The 17571-nt window shown below is 48.7% G+C and overlaps 3 protein-coding genes across 3 annotated transcripts; all 3 read right to left on the reverse strand.

The window, feature by feature from the left end:
• Nucleotides 1-963: 963 nt before the first annotated feature.
• Nucleotides 964-2717, reverse strand: HOXD11 (homeobox D11). The gene is made up of 2 exons (XM_071746232.1): nt 1830-2717; nt 964-1199 (listed from the first exon to the last, which is right to left on the reverse strand). The coding sequence occupies exons 1-2, from the start codon at nt 2434-2436 to the stop codon at nt 964-966; spliced, it is 843 nt and encodes a 280-aa protein (XP_071602333.1). The 5' UTR covers nt 2437-2717.
• A 5312-nt stretch (nt 2718-8029) lies between these two features.
• On the reverse strand, nt 8030-9711 carry HOXD12 (homeobox D12). Its single transcript, XM_071746233.1, has 2 exons — nt 9075-9711; nt 8030-8777 (listed from the first exon to the last, which is right to left on the reverse strand). Exons 1-2 carry the CDS (start codon nt 9634-9636, stop codon nt 8539-8541), a joined length of 801 nt encoding a protein of 266 aa, XP_071602334.1. The 5' UTR covers nt 9637-9711; the 3' UTR covers nt 8030-8538.
• A 5944-nt stretch (nt 9712-15655) lies between these two features.
• HOXD13 (homeobox D13) lies at nt 15656-17523 on the reverse strand. The gene is made up of 2 exons (XM_071746235.1): nt 16775-17523; nt 15656-16011 (listed from the first exon to the last, which is right to left on the reverse strand). Exons 1-2 carry the CDS (start codon nt 17478-17480, stop codon nt 15761-15763), a joined length of 957 nt encoding a protein of 318 aa, XP_071602336.1. The 5' UTR covers nt 17481-17523; the 3' UTR covers nt 15656-15760.
• Nucleotides 17524-17571: the final 48 nt, after the last annotated feature.

Raw genomic sequence — 17571 nt, forward strand, 5'->3', positions numbered from 1 at the left:
TAATCATTGGCGTTGAGAATTCTGGGCTTACCGGAAGCCAGAACAGGTAAAACAAAGCAAAAAAAAAAACACAAAAAAAATTAAAAATTGCCTTTTCATTATTTATAGTAATTGTAGCACCATCAGAAGTGATGACCTGCAGACAGCCATGTTGGCTCTGCCTCGCAGAGAACAGGGAAGGCTGCTCATACCTACAAAGGGAGAGTTAGACATCTAAACTACTATTTATTTTAAAATGCATTTTAAACAAACCGACTAGGCTTCCTGCCGTTATTATTAACTGACCTTGGCTCTAGTCCGAAAGAGCTAGGATTCTTTGGAGATGGAAATTCATACAGTGCACGAAATGTATAACCTTAACTTTACTAGAAACCATTTATTCACATGAAAAAGACAGTGGCCCATGCTTTTGGATGACAATAGAAACATATATATATATATTTATATATACCGAACGTACATTTACCATCTCTTAAATAAACCGCATTCACTTAAAGGGAGGAAAGTGTTACCCTAGCTCAAAAGCAACAACATAGCCCCCCCGAACTCAATGAATTGTAAGCAAATCTACCAGGCACACTGTGGGTCCATTGCTGGTACTGTGGGAGAGGAAAAAAAGCACCTTTGACGAGAAACACTTGAGAATGGACAGTTGGATTTAGCCTAGTTTCCCATTAAGAGAAATATGCTCTGCCAAGCCCTGAAATCTCCTGTGGCCATTCGGTGTGTGGAGTTGCACATGAAAATTAAACTTCACAGGGTGGATGTGTCAAGTAAACCAATTTACTTTCTCATTCAGATGGCAGGTCCGAGAGACCGGGATATTCTGTGTTGTTCTTTCTTCCTTTTCTCTTGCTCTCTAATTCATTTTTAAATTGTTTTCCTTTTTTTTTCCCCCTTTTTTTTCTTTTTTTTTTTTTTTTTTCCTTTTTTCTTCTTTTTTTCTTTTTGCTTTTTTTTTCCCTAAAACAAGGGATTCCCAGTGAAATATTGGAGTCGATCTCTGTTCAGTTTCTTTTCTTTCATCCTTCGATTCTGGAACCAGATTTTAACTTGCCGGTCAGTGAGGTTGAGCATTCTGGACAACTGCAGTCTTTTCTCTTTGTTTATGTACACGTTGAAGAAAAACTCCCGTTCCAGTTCTCTTATCTGATATTTGGTGTAGGGACACCTCTTTTTCCTTGATCGCTGGGGAATTGCTGAAGTTCAAGAGAGAATAAACTGATTTATGCTGCTGCTACGAACATGCTCAGCTAGGAAGAGATCAGACACTTTGACAATATCCCATTGCCCGGAAAGTAGCCCTCTAGCAGTTCGAAAAAAAAAAAAAAAAAAATAAAAAAATTTATCGGGGCTTTACTCTCTGGGTGACTTAGTAAAAAAAAAAAAAAAAAAAAAAAAAAAAAAAAAAAAAAAAAGTGCATATTTCCCAGCTTCTCCTTAAAAGAGAGCACTTCAAGCAATACAGAGAGATATTTAAATGGGCTGGAAAAATTCCAAGTTTCTCAAACTCCTCTCACCACTTCCCCCCCCGCCCCAAACAAACGAAGATCTTAGGCTCTAAACCGAAGGCAGCTCTCAACGCTACCTGTGAAATCTCCCGGTCTCCCCCCCGCCAAATCAACAATTTAATAACAATTAATATCCTCTTCCAAGAATACCTTAAGCCCACCTAAATTGGTTTCCTATCGTAAACACGCTTTACAACGGTAAAGGAAATCTTATAGGATATATAAAATCCTTTGGATGCTTATAAAATTGCACATAAAATGCGGCTTGACAAAGTGTTGGCCTTGTACTCTTGCCCCCAATTTACTACTGATACCTACCTGAACTGTTGCTCTTCTCTGCAACAGCCTCACCAGAAGGGGAATCGGCGCTGTTTGCTGGTGTCACTTTCTTCTCTTGGCTGGAAGGTGTTTTACTGCAAGTGCTGTTCTGGGCTTTCAAGTCTCCCTTGTCCGCGTCCCCCTCGCCCTCGGAGTGCTGCTGGTACGGGGGTCCGGGGGTTGTCTCGTAAAACTGGTCGAAGCCTTGCGGCAGGATGCCGTTCCTCCCCACCGAGCTGTAGAAGTTGGAGGCGGCGGGAGATGGTCCGTGGTGGCCGCAGACAGGGTCCGTTTTGAATAACATTTCCGTCCTCCTGTTCGCAGGCTGCAGAAAGTCTCTGTGCATCACCTCTTCAGCTGAGTAATAAGGAGCATAACTGCCCCTGTACTGCCATTTGCTGCGCTCTAATCCGTATTCCCTGAATGCTACTTCGCGCACAGGTTGGACATGAGGTAAATTAGAAGAATAAGGAAAAGTCATTTGACAGGACGACGATTGCGACAAAAAAGAAGGTTTCGTCGAGAAATCTGAAGGTGAGACGTAATAAGCGCACCCTGGCAGATACATATTGGATGTGCCGTGATTGCAATCGTCAAACTCAGTCATGTCTTCCTTTTTGCGATTGCAAGCAACCAGGAGGCTTCAATGCATTGAACAAGATCCATCTATTGCACAAGAGGGTTTGGACAGGATCAACTAAGAAAAAATCCCCACCGTGTGCTGACGTGCAATTCATCTTGATTGATTCTAGTGGTAATTATGTCACGTGACGCGATGTAGAAATGTCCTTATATCTATATCAGCCCCTTGGAAAGGCTCCTACGATCTCTCCAAAGAGCCCTCCCAGCAGTGAGAGAGGAGCTCAGCGTTTGTACAAATATAGACGTTTTTTCCCCTCATCCTTTCACCAGGCGATGAGATAAACGTAGGTGGTGCGGCTAATCACCTGGGGCCACGCCGCCCGGGCAGGCGCCTGCCCACCGCCGGAGCCCGGCGCTGAACCCAGAGGCTGCCTGCCCCCCGCCCGCATCTCCACCCGGCCCGCCGGCAGCGAAGGGGGAGGCAGCCACCCTCAGGCAGGAGAGCCCCTCGGAGGGGAGCGGAGGGTGCGGGCTGCCGGCTCGGTACCCTCGGCCGGGAAACGTGGCCCCTCCTGGTTAGGGGCAGCGGTGCTGCCCGGCCGGCGCTCGGGCAGATGATGAGCGAATAATGTTCGCTACGAAAAGCCAAGTCCTATGCACACGCTCAAGAGCACGAGTGGATCTGCCCGTCCGGCTCCGGCAATCCACAGCTGGCATCAAAACCGCTCAGGAAATTCAAAACCAGAGTCCCGATCACCTCATTTTCCCTCTCTTATAAGCCCAAACACTGCGAGCTTGTGTCAAGGCGCCAAGGGCAAACTGAAATGAGAAATACAGAAACAGAACATCGTTCTGTAGCCGGGTTTATGAAAGGGAGACACTTTCGGGCTCTTCTGAAAAGCAAAGGACTAGGGCAGGAAGACAAGTCCACCAAGCACCGTTTCCTTGGAAAACAGAGCTGCACACAAAGTGACCTCTGTTCCCGTGTCTCCAACTCCCACCAAAATGTTCATTTTCATTGGAAGGGAAAAGCAGGGTTGGGAGAGGGCAACATGCACAACACCCGCTAGCCCCGCCACCGCCCTGCCTTCGAGGGCTCATTTTTGCCAGTTTTCTTTTGCTCCTTGAAGTATGATTTTACATAGACGAGCACAAACCAGGTCACAAAGGCTGAAAAGAGAAGGGAATAAATAATATGTGCCAGAAACAGCCCTATGCTCAAGCAATTCCTCATTCCAGAAACGTTTGCCAGCTCTCTATGGGAATGCCTGTCACTGTACAGCATAGCCAGAGTAGCCCTGCTATATGCCGCTCTCCAAATAAACCCGAAATCTGTGCAAGCTCTCCACACCGAGCAGGGTCACCGCGTGTAACCCAGGCAATTCCTGGGTGCTCCGGCCAGGCGGCAAGGCCCAGATCACTTCCCAAAAGACAGACTCCAAATCCCACAGCAAGCAGAGAGACCGGCAGGTAGGGAACCGGTCCCGAACCACCGCGGGCAAGTGAGGGTAAGGCCCGGGGTCGCGCCGGTTCCGCGAGGTGTCGGTACCTGCGAAGGGCTCGGGCAGGCGCAGGGTGTGTGTCCATGGCTCTTCGATGCAGAAAGACTCCGGGGGCGGGAGCCCCGCACCCTGCTCCCCGCCCCGCCGTCTCCACCAACACCGGTACGGCCCCTCTTGAATCCCCGGGCCCCCAGAGCAAGCAAGGGCTACCCAAGGGGCTTCCAAACCGCAGCCCAGTTTGCCCTTTCTGAAAAGCAAAAGACCAAAGCGTAGCAGACAAGATGGAACTAATTCCTCCTTGGTGTCTGTTTGTTTTTCTTCCCTTTCCTTTCTGCTTTTCTTTGTACAGTATGTTGCTTTTTTATTTTGCTACCTTGTTCGGGAACAATCTCAAACACCACATATCGCTGCCAACAGACACAATCTCGCAAGGTATCACAAGAAATCAAGGCACAACACCAACATTCCCTCCTTTTATCCGTGACTTTCGAGCCCTACGGATTCTGCTGCAACACATGAACCTCCTAAAAATGATGCCTGCGCAGTTAAGATGGCTCCTCTGTCACTTATCACCCCGAGCTTGCGGCAGGGCAGGAATCCATTTGGATTGTGCCCCCAGGTTTTTGATCAAGAAAGATAGTCCTGGAAACCTATGGAGCTTCTTTTTCTCTACTGTTCAAATCACTAATTATGCCTTAGCTAGAATCCTTCACCTTCCTTTCGATGCAGCAAACCCATAATCAATTAAATTTTGGCGCAGGAGCCAACCGGTTTCAACTAATTCAAGTTCAAAGGCATGGACACGATTTGTTAATACGAAAATTGACTCTTTAAGAAACACACCCTTACAAAGCCATCTAAACTGGAGAATGTGAGACGACTATCGCAGCAGAGACCCCGCTGGAAAAAGGTAAAGATGAGGGTCCCCGCCAGAGCATTTTCACCCCAGGTTCGATTCCCAGCCCAGCTCTGAGCATTATATATCCACCCACCATTTAAATTTTTTTTCCTTGCCCGGATTAAATAGCATCGAAACATAAATTCACATCATGTACACAGTCAGGCGAATACTTTACCTTTAGGCGTCTTGAAACATCTGCAACCGTTGTCTGCAATTACCAAGTATTCAGGTCCAAGTGACATTTCCAAAAGTCCTCCGTCGAAATTAAGGCGACTTGCATAACATTCAGCTTTAAAAATATACCCAGTCCTGCTGGAGAAGATGCGGTATTTTGTGCCACCCAAGATAAGACACTAACTTGACCTTAACTTTGTTATGGCGCCCCTAGTATCTGGAGAACGTGAACAGACACTGTCTGGCAGCTCTCGTAAAAAGCGACTGGAGAAGAGATTCTGAGTCATTTCATTTATTGCCACTACAGTTCTGCAAGAAAGCTTTTCCTCCCTGCCAAACTTTAATTATTTATGCTCTTTTAGGAAGCACAAAGGCATCCAGAGCCATTCCAAACAAGCCGAGTTGCTCTTGCAGCCTTATCACTCGAGGAGGAATAGAGAGCCCTTTCGGAAGGGCTTTATCACGTTTAGGCTGCGGTCGGAATGCAAAGATGTTTATGTTGGAGTAAATAAAGGGATGGATGATGCGGGCGTGGGCCCAGCAAGCTCCCCCCCCGAACACTGCATGCTATGCACCCACAAAGCCGGGGAAGAAATGCAGCTGGAAGGACACTGGAGATTATCCATCAGGAGGGCGTGGGGCACATCCACCTCACCGGGGTGCATCTCCTGCAGGCCAATCCGGCGTGCCGCACCCGCCTGTGTACACATGTGCCCACGGGGCGGGTGCGGGTAGGCAGAGCCGCGCAGGCAGGGCGCGCCCGTGCCCGCAGCGCTGCCACACGCGTGTCGCCCCCCCACACGCCCCGAGTGGCTGGCGTCACCAGCTGCTTCCTAGGAACAGATGAAACCTACAGTATGGGCACGCGTGAAATCATGCACCATTTTCTCCCGCCTGCGCGTCTATGCGCAGTGTGTGCCCGCAAGTGTGTGGGTCTGTGTGTGCGCACACACGGTTACACACAACGGGGGCTGATGAAGTTGGTGCATCAATATATACACAGGCACATACAGACATACATAATACACATACTTGTCATCACATAGCAATTGAGAGCCTACCTTCTTTGGTTTTTCTCCTTCCATGGGCGTTCTAGACTGAAAGCTTTCTGATAATCCACCGCCGTGGATCACATACGTTTAATAAATAATACATTATATTCCACATCTTTTCACCCTCGGTACCACTTCGGATTTTGCATCACTGGTGTAATAAAGGCACTAGTTGTACTGGGGCAGCTTAGGACAGGGAAGGACAGCGTAAAGGGTTAATTTCTCATGAACTGTAGCCGTCTGAATAGTATTCAGGGAGGGAGTAAGAAAAGGGGCTTTATCTGTTTTTTCTTTTCTCCTGGCTTGCATCATTTGGGTTGCTTCTAGTTTTTTTAATTAGGGAAACGCTGGTGAATGAAGAGACTTTTATTGTCCGCAATGCGCCACCTCCTAACAGAGAGGCTGAATGCCTCGACGATTTGGTGGAATCAAGGGTGGTGTCTCTGGCTGTAGATGGCTAGGTGTGCACCCCCTGCCCTCAGGAAGCTTTCGCATGGTGCTGCTTCGCCCCCGCATTTCCACTGGCAGGCACTTCACCATGAGAAAGGTATTTTTTTTTTGTATGCATTGTGCAATGCGGTAAGAGTGACCATTCTGAGAGTTGAGAAATGCGCCTCAAAAGTGGGCTGGTTTTCCTCCTCCCTACTGAAACACCACTCGAGAGTTACCTTTAAAGCTCTCTGGAAAGCTTTTGGGAGAGTGACTGCAACTATGCCCTTCTAGAAATCCAGTATTTACCTCCAAAATAATATGGACTACCGTGACTTTGACAGTAGTACTTGCAAGTAAATGTGTGTGTAAGGCTGAAGTTCAGATATGAAATAATGGGTTTATTGCCTTCAGGAAGGCAATAGCCAAGTGTAAACAGGTAGCAGCTTTCTGTCGTTTCTTGTAGTTGTTTAGCTGTGTTGCACAAGCCCCGAACTGCCATATCGAAGCCTACTCTGTAAACCAGAATATAACGCAGGTTCCTCCAGAGATACTGTTGGGAGAGGCAACCCAAGGTTTCGCGAGTGGAAACGCCTCTTCAATAGAGAAAGATTGAAGTGGATTGCAAACAAAAGGCGTCTTAATGTGGACCAAAAACTCCGGGAGGTTTTTAAAATTTTCTGAGCAATCAGACCAAGACAATATGTAGCATTGCCCCCGGCTCTGCAGCTCTGGCCTGCCTGAGTGCTCTGACACTGGAGAGGTTGGTGGCTACCGGCAGAGAAAGCCTGTCAACAAGATGGGGGGAAATCAATTCAATTCTCATCCTTAAACAGTAATCAACGGCTTGGGCAATGCCCCCAGCCCCTCTCGTTAGTTTATACTCTGAGGTCTAATATCTGGGAAAAACCCCGAAAATGTTCCCTTCCTTCACTCACAAATACCTCTGAGGAAAAGACCGTGGGGACGGTTCTCACACAACAGTCAAACCTACCAAAACCTCCGGGGTCTCCCGTCCCTGCGCCTGCAGCACCTCGGGGGGAGAAAGAGGCTCCGGTTCCCCCTAGGCCGGCCCCAGACCGCCGGGGCCTCGGCACCACCCGCTCTCCTCCGCCTGTTTGTTTGGGGCAGCGCTTGGACAAGGCCAAAGTCAGCGGCGCGGCAAGGGCAGGGCCAAGCGGCCACCTGGGGCGGCACCGGCGCCGGGAGGGTCGTCCGCTCCCGCCGCAGCGGCCCCCTCCGCCGCAGCGGAACCTCCCGCTCCCCCGGGGCCCGGCTGTGGGTAGCGGGGTGTGGGGAGATGAGGTTTTTCCCGAGAGTGAAACTTCTCCTCTCTGCCCGGGGAGCAACCCAGCCACCCCCCCCAGGGCTGCCCTCCGCCAGCACCCCTGCGCATCGGGGCGGGCAGCCGCAAGGGGAGCGGCCGCCGCGGAACCGGCACGCAGGTTACCCGCGGACCTTGCGCGGGTGTCACGTGCCCTTTCTGCCGGACTGCAGACGGATTTGCAGCTCCGAGCAGGAGGTGGAGGGAAAAAAAAAAAAAAGTAAAAAAGAAGAAGAAAAAAGATTTATTTGTTAACCACTTTCCCCCATCGCTATTCGAGCAGGTTACTCCAAACCACAAAAAAAGACGGCGCCGCAGGCTCGCCCTGGCGTGCAGGGCAGCAGATGAAGGGAGCAGTCGGGAGTCAGAGCTGACGTCTTTACTAGGCGTTATTCCTTTATTTTGCTGCAAAATGGTGTTTACATACAGATAAAATAAATCTATTTCAGTTTAGTACCGCTCGTTCTTCCGGGAAAGAGAGGGTAAGAAGCAGGAGAAAATCTAAATAAATGGAGAAAGGAAGGTAAAAAGCTGATAGTACAGGTTCCCATGCTGATCCGGCTTGTCATCTTCATTTTAGCTAAGAACTCCGCGTTTGCCAGTTTACGCAAGGATCTCACGAGTTTCAGGAGCTTGATTTAAATGGTAAAAAAAACACACTCCCCGCGTTTCACTGGCGAATACGCTCTACTCTAGGGGTGAACGCGTCTGGCACAAGTTCATGCAGGAACGGGCGGACACTGATCTAGTACATAGAAAGTGCCTGCTCTCGCATGACTACTCTTTTCTTTTTCATCCGCCGGTTCTGAAACCAAATTTTAACTTGCTGATCGCTTAAATTAAGTCTGTTTGATAGTTCTTTCCTCTTCTGTCGGTTAATAAACTCGTTGAGGAGAAACTCGTTTTCCAATTCAGCGATTTGCTGTTTTGTGTAAGGTTTCCGTTTCTTTCTTGATCTCCCCTGGGTGGGGCACCAAGGCAAACCTACAACAAATAGGTCGATAATTTAATGGATCAGGTCTGGGTATCATATATGGAAAACAAACAAAAAATTAACAACGAAAGCTCAGACGGCAAGGTAAAAGAGAAAATCGGGCAAAACACATCTTGACAGCACAATTTCTATCTGTCTCCGAGTCAGATTAAGCAATAATCGCTCCGAAGGTCTTACAGGATTGGGGGTGGGGGGGTGGGGGGGTGTTACACAGCAATTACAGGCATCTCTTAAAAAGCAAGTACGACTAGGTCGCCTCTAAGTAAAGTGAGATATTTAAGGCATACCATCCTGCACTGAAGGTCTGAGGCATGACTGGACTGCTGTGGGCTGAACTGTCAGGTTCAAGTTGACGGAATTCTTGATGTCCTCCTTCAAGCTGGAAGTGCAGGAATTCACTTCAAACAGAGCAGCCGAGCCATGCAAACTTCTCTGCAGGCTCGAGTGGTCATACTTTACGGGCTTTAAGTTGGCTGTGTTAGTAACAGTTGGGTCATTTGCAAAAGATTGCCTTTGCCTGCATCTTTCCTCTTGTTTGGAGCTCGCATCGTGGGAGTAATATTTATTGTTGTCTTCCAGGCACTCTTTGTTGCCGTTGGAGCTGATGTTGATTGGAACGGAGCCGGGGAGGTAAGGCTGCGCCGCGCCGCTGAACGCGTGGCTCTGCGGCTGGGCTGCGCACGAACTTGAGCAAGTCCACGGGATCGAGCTCCGGGGGTAGGAAATGGTGGGCAGAGCCGCCAGTTGACTGCCATTAGCCCTCAAATTAGGAAAATAAAAGGAATCTGGAGATTGCAAATTCAAGAGAGAACCAACGTAGCCAGATCTGTAGAGACTGCGATCACACATTTCCAACAAAGGACTTCAGCTGTTCTTACAGCAGTATTTAGTTACAACAGGGAATAAGCGGAAAGCCTGAAACGATTGGACGAAACTTTGCAGACAGGTTCTTCAAAGCCGGTAATTTCAGCACCGCCTCCAGCCACCGAGCCACAGAGTCCCCCTATTTTTTTTTCTTCTTCCCTCCCCCCCACTTTTTTTTTTTTTTTTTTTTTTTTTTTCTTCCTTATGATAACACTTGAAATATGAAAATACAGAGCTCGCAAGGGGGTGGGGTAAAAATAGTCTTCGCTTGTATAAAAGTGGCCGGGGATGGCTGGCAAAGCTGCGGCGCTAGCGGAAAGATGAGGGGGAAACAAACATCTGCAGAGCTGCCGAGGGGACGGCGCGGTTCTCGGCCCGGCGGTGCCCCCCGGCTGGCAAGCCCCCTTTCCCCCTCTCCGACCCCCCCGCTTCCTTTCAGGGAGTCCCTCCCTGCATCGGGCAGCTGCCGGGCCGAGAACGACACCCACGATAAGCGGGTGACCCGTGGGCTGAGAGTAACCTCCGATGGTGGCTGTTTAGGGCACACGTATGTATTTCTGCCCTTGTACGGAAGAGTACACCTTGCGCGTGTGTGTGCCCAGAACTGTATTTTGCTCGTTTTATATATGCGTTTGATTTAATTGCGAGCAACATGATATGCATATGCTTGCAATTAAAATCTTAATTGATCGGATATTACCAGGATCGTCATTCTGGTACACTAATGACTAATATTCTTTTAGGTTTTTCATCCTTTTTCACTTTCACCCTCATTCGGAAACAAACACAATTTTTGAAATTCGGGGTTTATTTTGTCTTTCAAATACAACCAAACAAACATTAAGGAACCGAGAATAACAAAAGCAATAATACAGATTTACCTGAGCAAGACGCCGAGATTTAAAATTAAAATAAAATCGAACCACCTCGAGAAAGAAAATGCCCGGGTCTGCTCTTCAGCAGAAAGAAAAAGAGCATGTGAGTGTAGCTGTGGGCAGAGGAGAGTCAGCCTCGGCTGGGTACCTCACTGCTATCTCCCAAGCTGCGTATCAGGAATCTTTATCCCCTGTAAAGAAAACTATTCCTTAGTGTTTTTTGTGGGTTATACTTATTTTAACATTTCTGAGAGATCAAACGAGATCACCGTTACCCCGTTATCGCTCACGTTTTCCCTGTAGCACGCGAGCGAGTATGAATAAAACCATATTTGAGAGCATATTCTCGGGATGTTGTTCGTGTTCTTTTCCAAACACCACGGGTCAGGACCCGCGGAAGAAAGCCAAGGCCCCTTGTGCCTCACCCTAAGGGTCCCGCAACGGGCCAAGAGGCCGGGGGGCTCCGGGAAGAGCCCTCGATTTAGAGCAGCACAGCTCCGCTGCACCGAACGCCCAGACTGCTCCTGGCACCGCTGCCCACAGGCCCACGGGAAGATTTGGAGGCCCGTCCGTCACCCGGACTGGGCGTTCCTGTCCTCGGCCTCTTTTCCAAGAGGATCTCCCCTGGTCTGAGCTAGTCCAGGTTCAAAGAGGATGTCAGGACAGGTAGGGTTAATTTTCCGTGTTATTGTCCTGGTGATCATAGATTTATTCTGGATTGTATTTCTACTCTGAGATCAGAGAAACTAATCCTCTTGACATTTTCTTAATAAAATTCATCTTTCTGTTCAACGGGAAATTGAGGGAAATTCAGCAGTAATTTCATTGCCCTGCAAGAAATCTCTAAATGATTGCTCACTCCTAGACCACACAGGACCACACAAGCACCGCTGGAGGATATTACTGACCACTGCCTTTAATTTTTATTGTTTGAGTTATGTCTACCAATTTAATCTCCCTCTTATTAGCTTACTTTTTTTTTTTTTTTTTTTTTTTTTTTTCTTTTTTTTTTTTTTTTTTTTTTTTTCCCCACTCTCCTCCTCAGGAGGATGGACAATAGTTTATTTTCCTAATAGCTTTTTACGAAAAAGCTGACTCTGATTTTCGGTTCTGGGAAGACAGAAGAAATGTTTTGTGCTCAAAGAGTATATTTTTGCCCGCAATAAACACAGGGAATAGGTGTGAGTTCCCAGTTACCGGAAAGAAAGGTGACACTTCAAACTAACTTTTATGGGGTTAGAGTAAAACAGAGCTCTCGATTAAAGCTCATCTGTGATTGCTAATTAATAAATTAATAGCGCGGGGGGAAAAAAAAGAAAAAAAAAAAAAAAGAAAGAAAGAAAAAAAGAAAGAAAGAAAAGGAAAAAAAAGAAAAAAAAAAAAAAAGAGAGAGAGAAGCGAAATCTCATGTAGCTGGAGACACTCAGAGCTGCGGAAGGAGATGTTTATGTTTAAATCTGTAGGGAAAAAAACTGACAGAAACATCTTGTTCCTGGGGCGTCTTGCCGCTGCCACGGTGCAGAGTGCCTCGGCCGGCCCTGTGCTGGTTTTTCCAGCCGCAGCCGGCTTCTGGTTTTGGGGGCGGTGTTTTAGTGCCGCGGGTGTCCCCCCGCCTGTGTCTGTACAGGAAATATCACCGCTGAGGAACACAGCGACCCGGAGGGCTGCTTTCACACCCTTTTTTCCGCTTTTTGTTTTGTTTAGTTTTGGTTTGTTTGTTTGTTTGTTTTAAATAGGCAACCGCATCGGCCTGAACATCGGAGGTGACCACACGCTCTAATTTCACTGGCATATTCCTCCAGTTTAGAGACGAAGGTTGCTCTGCTTGTGACTGAGAAGTCTCTCTCCCTCATTCATCACTCGGAAACGCGGCTCACGAATGGAGGTGAAACCTTCCCCTGACTATGCCGGAGGTTGTCCAGGAGATGGCAGGATTGCCTTAGACATGGATGGGAAATTGCGCAGCCTGACAGGAGCCAAGCTCCATGGTAGCTGCTGGGCAGGCGAGCCGGCCGGCCTGCAATGCATCATTGTGCCACTGATCATTTGCAGTTCATTTTGTCGAGGTACATATGAATTATCTGTAATAATTCTCGCTGTGTTTCAGACGAATAATTATGCCATTTTCTCTAAGCACGGGCTTCTGTGTCGGCCTGCTTTTGGAGCTGCGCGGCTGTGGCAGCGCTTGGCCCAGCCCGCGGGGCACTGGGACCCGGCCGGATCCGTGCGTCCTGGTAAAAGCCCAGTCTGTGGGCACGGGGATTTTGGATAATACCCGTCAATGCCCCGGCTCTATGGTCAGGAAACCTTTTTAAACTGCACTAGTAGGTGGACTAGTTAATGTGCCCCGGCCTGCAGCCCGCGGCCTCTCCTTCCTCCTGTCTGTAGCTGCTGGTTTCCGAACGTTTCTGTGCGTTGTTACGAATTTAGAAGGCGAGTTTTCTCCATCTGGTACCGATTTGCCAGCCAGTTCAAGTTTCCTCTTGCCCTGGAAACAGAGCTTTGGCCGTGGCAAAGCTGTGTCTTCTGAGAGCCCAGAGCCCGGCAAAGCCAAAGGTTAAGCCTGGAAGGAGGAAGGGAGCAGCCCGCGACGTCTCCGCAGCCGGGAGACACGACAGCTCTGGCAGTGCCCGAGGTTCCCTCTGCGGGGGGGCTGGTTGGGAGGAAAAACTTCTCCAAAATTAACAGGACCGAAGGGGAGATGTGCCAAGGGGGGCGGGAGGGGAGAGAATTTAAAATATTCAAAGTAAACAAAGCTTCATCAGCAGAGAGGACTGCTCGAGGTACTTAAAGGATGTGCCCCCCAGGTCTCTTCTTTTCCCAGAATCAAACAAAAATGTACTTTTCAGTAGTCTGAAGTGCTCCGAAAATAATTTTTTTTCGTCCTTTTGGTGAAAAAAAGTTCTTCAAAGGCCGTGAACGTGCAAGCGGAAGACAGAGAGAGTGTATATGGGGAGTGGGGGGGGGCGTGGTGGGCCGGGGGGTGGGGAAGAGAACGGACCAGGGAGCAGATAGCTTCCCGCTAGACCTAGCCCGTTGTGGAGCGAACGGAGGGCCACGACACGGAGACGCCCGCCCCAGAGGAGCTCCCTGGGACGCCGGCAAGTGCCAGGGCCGGTTTGGAAGTGGGACACAAAGGGGCCCTAGGTCGGCTCCGAGCAAGCAGAGCCGGGCCCCTGGGAGAGTAAAGAAAGTCAAACTCTCCCCTGCTGCTTACCCCGGATATTTCTCCGCAGAATAATTTATTTCCCCCCCCAAAAAAATCCTTTCGCAGCGGCAAGGCACTTCGGATACTCCTTTCTCTGATTTAAGGAGCTTTGTATCGTATCTACCTCTCCGTTCCCAAGAACCGCGTCGCTAAACTCGCCCTTGGAGATCCCAGGCAAGCCTGGAGCCCGCGAAACATCCTGCTGCAAAGAAAAAGGCCGTATATCCCCTCTCGTTTTATACATATATGGAAATGAAATAGTTTTATTAAAGACGGTTCAGGAACAGTTTAGTAACATCTTTAACAACTCGGAAGTTCAGGTCTTATTTCCAACGAAAAACAGAAGCAGACTTTAAGACAAGGAAAAAAAAAACAACCAACCCAACCAACCAGCCAACCAAAAAAAAAACAAAAAAAACACAAAACCAAAAAACAACAAAAAAAAACCAACACAAAAAAACACCAAAATGCAAAAAAACAAAAAACCAAACAAACAAAAAAACCAACCACCCAAGCAAACGAAACCCCCAACAAACAAACAAAAAAACCCATGAAGAAATAGTCTTACCGTATATCTCACCCACATACATTGGTAATCGAAGTGTTTAGAGCAATAATATAATAAATAATACTAGGTCGAAGACACACATTTTAATAATTAGATGAGGCACATTAACAGAGTAGTTACTACTCTCCTAGTAGTTGACTAGAGTGTCTGGTCACCCTGTGTATATCATAACATGCACACTAGCTTAAAATAACAAATAATCGACAAAATCCTAGCCTTTTGGTGTATATAAATTATGGCATCTTTTGAAATTTCTTATTTATTGCTTCTGTCATCAACACCCGTTTATTTTTGGAATTTAAGAGTTAGCGGTGAAATTCACTTCTCTGACCACAATGGGTATTTTTAAGCGCCGTGGCGGGAGGAAGGAGAGGAGTCTTGCCTTGTGTTAGAGCGGGCGTTTCACACGAGGTGTGCTCAGGTTTATACACACCTCTGTAGCGGCAGTCTCTGCTTTGGCTGCGGAAGAGCCGGCCCATCCATCGCTCCGAAAGAACTTCCTCGAGGTGCCCCTACCTGCGCATCCGCGCAGTCCCGCCGCCGGCAGCGCTCGGCGCGGCCGCAGGCGCTCCTTCGCGGGAACCGGCGGCTCCTTTTTAATCCAGGGAATGGTAAATCATTCCACTGAAAACGAAGCCGCAGGGGAAAACAAGACACACACACACACACAAAAACCCAACAAAACCAACCGACCAAAAAAACAAACAAACAAACAAAAAAAAACCAACCAAAAAACCCACCAAAAAAACCTCGAAACCGAAACAAACAACGAACCTCCAGATCCCAAAACCTGCGGAAACTATGAGCGCGGTGGGACATGCATGGGACTGTGCTTTGCGCTCCGCAGTAGCGCAGAGAGCTTTTCTCTCCCTCGAAATAACAAATAAATTCCAGCTGCATACGTTGTTCTCCACGCAATTCACAATGCACTCCGGCTCCGGTGTGCTTGGCGGGTTTCGGGAGCAGTCGGGAGCTACCACGGGGCGGGACTAAGGCTTTCCTGCATTTTTTTGACTGTTTTTTTCCCCCTTCTCGCGTGTTTTGAAGTCTATCATACCAAATCAAACTGACATTTTTGGCATTAGCTGTTGTCCAGAGAGAAAAAATAAAATTATAGAAACCCCCCCCCCAAAAAAAAGAGTTCAGCATTTAAGGAAGTTATAACTGTTACTGTTCAACATATTACCGTTTATACTGGCCTAGAGGGAAGAACAGAGAATATAATTAATATTAATATTATTATTATTATTTTCAAGAAGAAACAGAACCATAAATCAAGGTTTGTCAGCCCTCTCTTCCACTGAGAGAAAAACACTGACTTTCATGGAAAACAATTTCCGAAATTTCGCCAACTCTGAAAGAAGGGAAAAAAATTAAATATATTTTCAAGTCTTTCCAAAAGTCTTTAGCTGGTCGTAAATTGAGTTTATATATCCATCACTATCCGGAACTAATAGATCAAGATACATTGTCTTTCAGTTTGGAGACTATTTTCTTATCCTTCACCCTCCTGTTCTGAAACCAAATGGTAACTTGTCTCTCAGACAGGTTTGTGGCTGCGGATATCCTTCGCCTCTTGTCCTTGTTAATGAACTTGTTAATGGCATATTCATTCTCGAGTTCTTTAAGCTGCAGTTTTGTGTAAGGCACACGCTTCTTTCTCCCACGCCGGTAGACACACATATCGGGCTGGTTTAGTGCAACGTCCCCTATTAAAGAGACATTATGTTAAAAATTTGAATTTTATTAAAGGCGTTTAAAGCTTAACCGTTACTTGTTGGGCACTGGTTTTCACGGGCAAATAAATAATTCCGGGTTGTTTACAGTTTATTATTATTTACACTGACATATTATTTGCACGTTAGTAAAGCACCAAAACCCTGATGGACTGTCATCACTTTTCAAGCATGCATCACTAGCGAGCATGCAGGACGGCGGGGCCAATGGCTGGGGGGCCGAGAGCGGGTCGGTCCTGGCAGTACACACACACACAGAAATCGCTTTGGTGTTGTGTTTCCCCAGGTTTGTTTGCATGTGGTTTGTGCCTGTGTTCCCTCACTACTCCCAGGCTCTTAAGTGCTCTGGGGCCGGGTCAGCGGCCAGCAAGAGAGGCAGAGGAACGCAAGAGTTGGAGCCATCCTCCTGCAAACGCGAATACAAACCCAGCCACCGAGGGAAAAAGAAGGAGAAGGACTATCAGGCTTCTCCGGTGCCCCCGGGACGGGGGTCCGGGGCTCTGGAGCTCGGAGGCAGGGGGGTGAAAAGCAGGGGGTGAGGTTTCCTCGGGGGTAGGTGGGGGGAAGGAAAAAGAAAAATCCACCGCCGCCGCCCCCCCCCTCCCCTCCGCTCTTTGCGTGTCTGTGCAGCGTGTCCACCTCGGCAGGCCGCCCCTGCAGCCGGGGGGCGTGGGAGGGGACGGACAGGCGGAGGAGGCGCGGGGTGGGGTGTCATCTCAGACCATATCTCTCGTACCTGGAAAAGACGATTTCCAAAAATGTGAGCTCTGTGTCTGATCTTTGGCACAGTAAACCTGACTATTCCAGCCATTAGCCAAAGTCCAAGACTGATAGCCCTCCATTGATATGTATGTTTCGTGTCTCGGTTCCCCAGAGCCAAACGTTGAGACCATGTCTATGTACCCAGGAACGTGCTGGTAAGGGGTTGTATAGCCCTGGTAGAAGGACACTTCCTTCGCCCTTGAGGAGACTTCATTGGCTGGGACACTCGTGCTGGTCAGACTGGAGACGTCCATGTACTTTTCCACAGGAAAGCCGCCAATGGAGGCATGGGGGGGAGATTTCAGGGCGTTTTGCTGGATCCCAACTCCGTGGGACATCCTGCAGCTATAGTATCCATTGCCAAAGTGATACCCATAGCCGAGAGCGGGGGCGGCAGCCGGTGCGGTGGAGCCTGGACAGTCCTTGGCCGGGGGGTCAGGCCTCGCCGCCGCCCCCGAACGGTCCCCTCCGCCGGCGTAGGTGAACCCCGAGGCGGCGGCGGCGGCAGCGGCGGCGGCTGCTGCTCGGCCCGTGTGTGCCGCCCCGAAAACGGGCGAGGAGAGAAAATTACGGCACTGCCCCGGGGCTCCGCCGCCGCCGCTGCCGCCGCCACCGCCGCTGCTGTCGCTGCGCAGTCCGTCCATCTCCCAGCTCGCTGTTTTGCTCATGGCCTTGCACATCGCGGGCGGCGGTGGCGGCGGCTCGGTCCCCGGCTGGGCATGATGCAAATGGTTATTTGCCTCCAACAGGTTGGATTCTGGCGGTACGTTT

Source organism: Heliangelus exortis, chromosome 6 (assembly GCF_036169615.1).
Source record: "Heliangelus exortis chromosome 6, bHelExo1.hap1, whole genome shotgun sequence".
NCBI classification, from domain to species: Eukaryota; Metazoa; Chordata; class Aves; order Apodiformes; family Trochilidae; genus Heliangelus; species Heliangelus exortis.